General features: G+C 46.8%; 1 protein-coding gene across 1 annotated transcript; it reads left to right on the forward strand.

Annotated features, from left to right (window-relative positions):
* The first annotated feature begins 242 nt into the window (after window positions 1-242).
* On the forward strand, window positions 243-6,720 carry LOC103774362 (chromosome unknown open reading frame, human C9orf9). Its single transcript, XM_008941762.1, has 4 exons — window positions 243-398; window positions 2,608-2,810; window positions 3,231-3,378; window positions 6,160-6,720. The coding sequence occupies exons 1-4, from the start codon at window positions 243-245 to the stop codon at window positions 6,718-6,720; spliced, it is 1,068 nt and encodes a 355-aa protein (XP_008940010.1).
* The last annotated feature ends 2,753 nt before the right edge of the window (window positions 6,721-9,473 follow it).

A 9,473-nucleotide genomic window follows, 5' to 3' on the forward strand; every position in this document is an offset into this window, starting at 1 on the left:
CTACCTCTTTTTGCAGCATCATTACTACCTCATTGACTTACTCTTTGGGGCTCTGGGACTGCAGAGCTTTGACACAATATATCTTCTCTTTTTTTTTTTTTTTCTTTCTTCCTTTTTTTTTTTAAAAAAAGTTTTCCACTAACCCACACAATTCCAACTCAGGTGAAAGACAGAGTTACGTATAGAGAATTGCATAATTTCTAAAAAGATACTTTCCATTCTCTCCTCTCCCAAAATCCAGGATGGGGACAATCATGAATGAGGTGAAGGAGTCTCTGAGACACATAGAGCAGAAGTACAAGCTCTTTGTGCAGCAGCAGTTTACATTTATTGGAGCTCTGCAACACACCCGAGAGAATGCACACGACTTGATCAGACCCGTGGCAAGCATCAGCCAGGTACAGAGAGCCCAGCACAGAGTTCCCTGCTGATGAGAACAGGGACTGGCACAGTGCTGTCGTGCACTTGGGTCCAGTTCAGGGATGAATAAATGTTTTTACTAAGGGAAGATGCACAAAACCTCTCTAGTAACATTTGTGTATCACTCTGCAAACTAGTGGCAAAAGATTAAGCAGGGGAGGGAAATACCTGTGCTAGGTCTTCCCATTTGCAGAGAAGGGATGCTATTGCTGAGTGTCACTTTATGATTTAGTTTAATGCTGTTGTTTCACAGTGGAGGCATAGCCAGAAATACAGGGTACAAGAAAAAAAATCCACCCAACCCTCCTTCCCCAACCACACATGGAATCTGTAATCCTTAACTTGTAGTAACCAGCATGCTTGCCTCTTCCCCCTGGTATTGGTGCTGCTGTGTCTTTCTATAGTGCTTATTAAAAATAATGGCTGTGTTACAGAGGTAGGATGATGGATTGAGGGCTGAAAATCCCCAATGGATTAGGGGTTTTCTGGGCTGGTAAGTGAATTGTCTCGGAATTTTTATAGCATGGGATGTTTCAAGTAGTGTGAAGAACTCAGACCACACACACACACAAAAATCTAAATAGAATTAGAATTGTGGATTTGAGAGAGCAGAACCCAGGCAGAAAACCCAGATGGTCGCCAAAGCCAGAGTGAAAACCAAGCTGTTATTAGGATTAGGATGCAGAAGGGAGCTGGTTGTCTTTTCTAAGGGGTGACTCTCATGAAAGTGGTTTGCTCATAACATCAGAGGGGATGTGAGTACAGAGCAAGCTTGGACTCTGCTTCTAGGCAGGGGTGGGGGAGGCTTGCTGCTTGTGGGGGTGAAACCTTGGAGGTAATGACATCAGCAATTGATCCATGGCAGCTTTTGTGATGCAGTAACGTGAGCTTAGTGGTGTCCAGCTGGACTCCACAGACAGCCCCGAGGGCACAGCCACGTTAACCCAGGGGGAGGATGGAAGGGGGAGAAGAGGGAGCAATTGGTGCAGCAGGTACTGGGGCTGCATTGTGCAGGAACTGAACCACTACTAAAGAAAGTTCACTGGGGACAAAACCAGGCATCCATTTTATTTCACTACCATTCTCCTGGATCAGCCCGACCCTGTTTCTAACTTTGCATGGGAGGGCACAAGAATAAAAGCAACAACTGCAGAATACAGGTGGTCTCAGCCTACAGCTGACTCCACTGCCAGCTTTCTTCACGTGCAGACAAACACTACAGGACAAATGATGTGGCACTTGAGCATGGCTGTATTTCTAACCCCTAAAAGCTGTATGTGGTAGTATTTTGAGTTGAGTGATGATATTTGTCAGAGAAAAGAAAGGGTGGGAAGGTCAAAGAGCACACCACAGTCAGGCAGTGGCAATAGCTCCTTAAAGACTTTACATGGAGAAATATAAAGCCAAAGCCCAAGTGGTTTTGTGAGACAAGCTCCTCGGTCATTGCTCCAGACAGAGGTTCAAATCCCCCAGTGAGTCCCTGCTCTGCAGAGCCTGCCTCTGGCCATGGCATCAGCCCAGCAATGGGGCTGCCCATGAAGTCCTGTGGAAGGAGGAATCTGTGGTGGAAATGGACCCTGAGGGGCAGTTTTTTAATATTCCCCACAAACCTGCTGAGAATTTGCCCAGGCATGCAGCATGGCTTTTCTGTATGCAGAAACTGTACCATGTTGAAACAGCTACTTTGTTCCTGTCTTGAAATCTTACAGAAAGCACTGAAGGTGTTAGAGTCCAGCTACGACTGCCAGCCAGCTGCTCAGTATTTTATATTCTGGCCACTCGTGTCTCAAGTGCCTGTAATTTCTGTGGAGGAGATCCCTAATCTCTTGGCATCACGTCTGGTCACACAGTACTGCTGGCTTGGAGTAACAAAAGTGCTCCAGGCAGACAGGGAACATCAGTGCTAGAACAGGGTAGTAAGGATGATTTAGGTTAAATGGGTTTAGTCTGCAGTCACATCTAGTGGTGCCAAATGAGGAACCACAGAGATGCATGATGCAAACACACCACTCCAAAGCAGTCTCAGCTTGGTCACTGCCCTCACTTCCCACCCAGCTCTGCCCAGGCAGCAGTGGCAGAGGGTGCCCTGCTCTGAGCAGTCAGAAAACTCCACACCCAACCTAAGCAGCTCTGCAGCCCAAGGTGAATGGAACCTAACATGCATGGCTCTTGTCTCCCCCCGTACAGGTGCGGTCCTACATGGACCATCACTGTAACAATTCCACAGACAGGCGTGTCCTCAACATGTTCCTAAACATCTGCCATGACCTGAGCAAGCTCTGCCACACGCTGGAAATGCTGTATTCTGGTAGCAGCCTAACTGATGGAATTTTGGAGCAATGCAAGCTGCTCCTTAGCGACAGCAACGATCTGAGCAGCATCCGAGCCAAGTAGGTGTCTCCATCAGCTTCATTCCTTTGAGGCAATGGCCAGAGCTGGGGGAGTGTCACAAGAATGCATATTCTCACTTGATTTCTCCATCAATACTGCTTACAGTACCTTTCTGGCTTTAGTGAGGGTGCAAAGTGCTACCCAGTTTCCTATTCCAGCAGTTGGGAAAACACTGCCAGCCTCTGTTCACAAAAAAAGGGGGGTTGTGTGTTTATTCATTCTTTCCCCTGGTGCATGGGAGGGCACATACGAGCAGGTTAGGACCCCGAGGTCCCACGTGATGCTCAGGCAGTTTGCCTCCCCCTTCCTCCTGTTCCTGCCCTGCATGTGCAGACACTTGCCCTGCAGGGTGGCACTGTGGGCTCGCCAGGGTTGCCTTGCTGGCACTGCTCTGCCACTTGTTTCCTTCTGTCCCACAGATACCCCCATGACGTTGTGAATCACCTGAGCTGCCATGAAGCAAGGAATCATTATGGAGGTGTGGTGAGCCTCATTCCTGTCGTTCTGGACTGCATGAAGGAGTGGGTAGCCCACGTTGAGAAGCTGCCACGGCACAGGCTGTGTAATGTGAGTGGTGGAAGTGATCTCTCTGAGAAGAGGGCACCTCAGTATGCCCCAGCTAGGGCAGCCATTTCCCAAACACCACCTTCTGGGCAGCTTGAAGCTGAGACCTCAGCTAGAAACAGAGATAATGTACAAGTACAGGGGAGTACATGTGTCCAAAAGAAGCACCTAAATGACACAGAAAATCTCAGTGGGAAACTTAAAAGGCCCTGGAAACCACCGGGTCGACATGCCTTTTAAAGGAGCAAAGGTTGTGTATCTTGCTTGCCACCCTTAATCACTTGGCTGATTAAAGACAGTGAAATGAATACTAGAAATCCTTCCTATCTGAGTCCTTTTTCTGAAGAGTTAGCCCTGTAAGCCAACATTGGATACTCTCTCCCTCAGTGATGTTTCTACTCTTCTCCTTCAAGTCCTGTCCCAACAGAAGTAGCTGTAGCACTACAGCTGGTCCCTTTGACCAGCAGTGCTGTGAGAGCAGAGAACAGTCAGGAGCAATCAGGTTCTAATCACTCGGATATAAATCCTGGGCAAGCTACTTGAAATGGGATTTTACACTTTCCAAGACTTCTGAGGAACACCCAGTCACTCACCAATGCCAGAGGGAAGAACCTGCATGTCTGAAGCTGTGCTCTGCTGCATCCTTCTTGCAGGTTCTCACACCACTGCCCGTACACACCACTCAGGACATCTTCCCCAGACCCCCCAGACTCCTTTGCTGTCAGAGCTAGAGATGTAAAGGAGAACAAAGTTCATTTTGCACTTAGTTTGGTGTACTGACGATATCCAAACTCGAATAAAACACCCCTGTCCTCCCTTGAGCTCTGCAAAGCCAACAGTCATTTCAGTCAACGTAATTCACAGGACTCTAGTGGGAGCAGAGGCATTGGGGAAGCTCTGGCCATTTTCAGACCATTCCTTTTCCAACTGCAAGTTAAGATGTCTGTACTTTCCCTTGTCTGAGAGGAGAATCTAGTTTACCTAGCTTTCAAGGATGTTATGAGGCTTCCTTCATTAAAACTGCATTATGAAACAGCCTCATGCTGCTTTGGTAACAGCACTTCACAATTCCAGCCCAGTGACTTTATACCAGTGCTGGGAACAGTTTTACTTTCCAGCCTGCCTCGGGAGGGTCAGCAGGGTCTCAGGCTCTCCCCATTCTTTGAAGCCCATATGCATTTTTGGTGGTGCTTTTACACGAGCACTGTTAACTACAGATTTAAGATCTCAATAATGCAGTGTCTTCCCTGTGTCTGACTGCTCTTTTCCCCTCCCACAGGCAAATTAGCTCCTGTTTTTTGCTTCCTGCTGGAAGACACTCCTGAATAAACAAGCTCCCCTTGCATACCTGGCTCAGCTTGATAGAACTGTGAGAAAGCTTTTGCCTTAAGATGACCAGATTTTGGCAACAAGCAGCCAAAAAAAGAAAGGAGAATTAATGCAGAGGAGGGATGACAAGAAGGATAGATCAGGTGAAATGGGAAATATTTTCAGGAGCGTTTGTATTTCTCTCATAATTCCACCTCCTTTTACACTCTCTTCCCTTCCCCTATCCACCTGTACAGCAATGCAATATGTCTATCCACACTGGAGTAGAAGCCTATTTTTAGGAGACATCATAATCCAACTGAATTGAACCCTGGTGAACTCAAAACGGTGACAAATCTTGCCAGGGTCACACAGAGACTCTGAGGCACTACTGGGGCCACAGCCAGCAGAATGTGACCATCACCCTCTCTGCTCTGCTCGAGAGCCCTGCTGCAGCTTCGAGCAGAAAGAGCAAAGTTGCTCACAGCTGCCCTGTTGTGTTCCATGCTGCAAAGACAAGTGTCCAGTGACAGCTGCTGTCCTGGAAAGTTTTACAGAACAAGTACACACTATGTGGGCTAAAAGATGGCAAGTGTTGAGGACACGAGGGACACTATTCCCAGATCTTGTTTCCAACCTTCCTCGCCCCGCCGAATAGTTTAAATTTAAACACGCAGGCTCTGCTGAGACTAAAAATATCCTCCACAAAACAGCACAGCACAAATTGCTTGTCAGAAGTGTCTCATCAAACCCTGTCCACCACCTCCCCACGCCTGCCCTTCACAATGCCAATGCAGCTGGCCAGTTGTACTTGACCAATGTTGTGACACACAAGAAACCCAGTTCCCAAACCTTAATAATAGTTTCTAGCCTAGCCCTATCTTTCCATCAGTCTTTGGCAGTCAAAAATTTAAGACACCAGCAGAAAAATGAGTGCATAAAACTTGCAGTCTGAGGTTTGGTAATGACCAGAATCTGTTGGAAGACTGCAAAGTTAAGTCTCCCAAAAACATCTAGACAAATTACTTAATTTCCATACAAGTTCTCCTCTTCCAGACTGGATGGACACTTCAAAAGACAAAAAGATACAGCAAGAATTGTTTTTCTCTACTACAAATCAAGCTGTTTGAAGAATTTACATAAACAGGATGTAAATGCCAAACACAGAAGTGCAATAAAGTTTTACTTTAGCCCCCGTGGGGATAAAATTGCAAGATACACACTGAGAAAGCAGGCAAGGCACCCAAGGGACTTACCTGGAGATCTGTCAGTCAGTCCAGGAAAGAAATGCTCTTTTTTCATTCAAAGCCTGGAGTAGAGCTATGGGCTGGCAGGAGATGAGCTCAACAGGAACCTGGGACCTGTAGGCTATGAATTACCCCTGTGCTGCCCTTGATTCAGCTCAGGGTCAAACCAGGCGTTGGTTAAAAATCAGGTAATCGGGTCAAAACCTCCCCTAACCGTCGGTGGTTCCAGGGTCTGGCACGCCGAGAGGCTGGGGAACAGCTCGGCCCCCGGTGCCAGGGGCGGTGCTGGGCTCCAAGGGAACGATTGAAGGGAAGAGGGGAATCTCAGCACCCCCAAAATGTCATTCGAGCCGCTGCGGAGCGAGTGGCGAGCTTCGCGGGGCCTCTAGCGGCCGCCTTCGGGAAGCACCGCGGGGCGAGCGGTGACTCCCCCGTTCCGCCCCACCAACCGCCAGCGGGCACAGGCTCCCGACAGCGAGATTTTGCCCACTCTGAAGGGCCCTTCGGGGTCGCTGAGACGGATCAGACCCCCAGGCAGAGGCAGGCAGGAGCCCCGGGGGCTTCCCCGCGCCCCGACGTGGTCACCGGCGCCGCTGCTCTCAGCGGGCTGGGATCGGTTGTCCCTCGCCACCACCCCAAGGCTGCTTCGTGCCCCAGGAGCTCTGAACTCGCTCGGCGGTCTCACACCAGGGTTTCGGCTGAGATTTTAGCCCAGAGCCAGCCCAGCCCTCCGAGGAAACCAGGAGCCGGGGCTGGCAGACGTTGGACATCACCAGGATGTCAGAACTAGGGGTGCACTTGGAGCGAAGGGGACTTCAAGGACAAAAGGTTCAGCCGAGCAAAGCTCAGACACCCAGAGCATGGAGAGCATCAGTCAGAATTGTTTTGTCTGAAAAGCAAAGCTCCCACCTCGATGAATGTATGATGAGAGTAACTCAGTTCCTCTTTCTAACTCACTTTGTAACCACCTGATTTTAAAACCCACCATTGCACCAGCAGCAAAGTAGTTCCAATAAATCAAGATCAATCACCAAAGCTACTCAAAATTCAGGAAATTATTTCCTTGCCTATTGTCTACTTCATGCTTATTAGCTGGGTTATAAGCTACCAAACAAGGAAGATACAAAAATAGAAAAATCAAGTATTTCTGTGGGTAACACAGATCTAATCTTTTTACTTGTGGAAGAGCAGCTTTTCAATGCTAAGTTTGTTATGGGATATGAAAAATGAACTTAAAATAAGTTAAGAGCAAGTCAAAGTCACTTTGTGCTGTTTAGTTCCATTTGCACCAGGCTGTAGGACTCACCCCAGGGCAGAAGGCCCCCAAACAACTTTTCTTTTTACTTGTGGAAGAGCAGCTTTTCAATGCTAAGTTTGTTATGGGATATGAAAAATGAACTTAAAATAAGTTAAGAGCAAGTCAAAGTCACTTTGTGCTGTTTAGTTCCATTTGCACCAGGCTGTAGGACTCACCCCAGGGCAGAAGGCCCCCAAACAACTTTATCACCTACCCCCACGACAATGTTTGTCAATAAAATTCTCCACAAACACCATTACTCAGGCAAACTGCCTTCTCAGACTGAGTGTCACTTGCCTTCCCCTTGCACGTGTTCTTCAAATTTAAGAACTTTACTCAGCCTTTAACTGGAATGCTGAGCTTCTGAATTGCTTTGAGCAACCTTTCAAGTGTTCATTTATTTCAGGAGGAAACCCAAGCAAACAAACCAAAACCAAACCCAAAACCAAACTCAGAAAGTGCCTGTCTGGAAAAAACAGGAAAAAAACCCAAGAGAACAACCTTAATGTACAAAGTTAAGCCTACAGTAAAACGGCCTCAAAGTTTTACTTAAAATAAGTAATTTTTTAAATCTTTTTTTTTTTTTTTTAAAAAAAAGTTTCTTTTACAAATTTTTTTGCCTGGGTTCCAAAACCAAACTCAGAAAGTGCCTGTCTGGAAAAAACAGAGAAAAAAAAACCAAGAGAACAACCTTAATCTACAAAGTTAAGCCTACAGTAAAGTTTTACTTAAAATAAGTTGTAATTTTTTAAATCTTTTTTTTTTTTTTTTAAAAAAAAGTTACTTTTACAAAGTTTTATGGCTGGCTTTTGACAGCAGCCCCAGCCCTGCAAATAACATCCTGCCATTTCCAGCTGGTAATTTGGCTAATTGCTGCAGAGCCTCCAGCCCACAGGAGCAGGGCTGTGCCCCAGGCCAGCAGGCAGACGTGCAGTTTGCAGCTCGTCTATGGACAGAGCAGCGAGTTGTCATCGAGTCTGTTTTTCACAGAAATAAAACGGCCTCGGCTCCATGTGGAAGAATGAGCTTCTAACAACGAGCCCCACGCAAAGAGGGGCAGAGCCATGGATCTGCTCACGCCAGGCAGATCTGGGAAGATGTTTTTGCTGCTGAGCTTTATTCTGCATGTGTCAGCCCAGCCCAGCTCAGTCCCAAAGTGTCCATCTTGCAGGGAATTTAACACAGACTAGTGCAAAACAATTCGTTTTATTTGTTCACAGTTAAACACAAGCAACTGCCTTGACATTTTAGAACATTCTAATAAGGACAGCAAAACCTCCTTTTGGTTTAAGTTCTCTTTAGCTTACGATTGTACCATTTCCTCGTAATTCATATTTATGGCATTTAATGTGGATTGTTTAACATGCTTACAAAGAGCGAGGCAGGGAACAGATTAACTTGACAAAGACAGCAATTTTAGATTTAACTAAAAGCAGTCAGTTTTTTAAAAAAAAAAATATATCTGTTTCCACTTCACTGATGGGACCCCTTCAAACGAACTGCAAGTTAACTACATACAGCAGATCCATGATTTTTTTAGACTTACAAAAAAAGTTGCAAAATTTGTTCCTCTATAATCTTTGTGGTCCATAAACAAACCTAAAGTGGTTTCCGTTACTATCCCGGTGCTAAAATCCTTTTTTAAAAGAAGAAGGAAAAAAAAAAAAAGTCACCTTATTGATGAGCTTGCATTACTGCCGGGGTGTTTCTGCACCAACAAAACCCCCTCTCCTCAGAACAAGTGTATCAGCAGGATGCTCCTCTGGGCGAATGAGCTGCTCCAGCACACCCCGGGGCTCAGCCAGCCCCTCAGGGGCAATGTGCAAACCGTTCACTCCTGGGGCAGGGACCCCTCGGGGCAGGAAACCTCCAAATCTCACCAAAACATCACGCTACCACGTTTGCTACCACTAAGTCTTAGGACGCCTACAGACATGTCGACAAAACCAGTCTGTCACTTACAACCGACTCTCTATTTTCTACTCCATGCAGATTCAAGCTTTGACAAAACCACTGAAGTTCACCTTGACTTTCAGAGTTAGGACTGACCCACCGAAAGGACGCCGAGAAGAATCTGGACAGGCAGAAATGTATTCAGACCCTGGGTGTTGCTGGAAGAAGCGGAAAAGGGAGGAGAATCACTGCCAGGGGCAAGTCAGCGTAGTGCCGGGGGCTCTGACACAGTCCTGATCCTGTTCAGGTTAAGAAGGGATCTGAACAGCAAGTGCAAGTGCACTTGGGCTTGA

The sequence above is a fragment of the Merops nubicus genome, unplaced genomic scaffold (assembly GCF_000691845.1).
Source record: "Merops nubicus isolate BGI_N331 unplaced genomic scaffold, ASM69184v1 scaffold14316, whole genome shotgun sequence".
Taxonomy (NCBI): domain Eukaryota; kingdom Metazoa; phylum Chordata; class Aves; order Coraciiformes; family Meropidae; genus Merops; species Merops nubicus.

Excerpts from the sequence above, each read along its gene's own strand:
- LOC103774362 (XM_008941762.1), top strand. The coding sequence starts at position 243 with ATGGGGACAATCATGAATGAGGTGAAGGAGTCTCTGAGACACATAGAG. Across the intron at positions 399-2,607 it reads CCGTGGCAAGCATCAGCCAG|GTGCGGTCCTACATGGACCA; the intron begins GTACAGAGAGCC and ends CCCCCCGTACAG. Across the intron at positions 3,379-6,159 it reads CACGGCACAGGCTGTGTAAT|GGTCTGGCACGCCGAGAGGC; the intron begins GTGAGTGGTGGA and ends CGGTGGTTCCAG.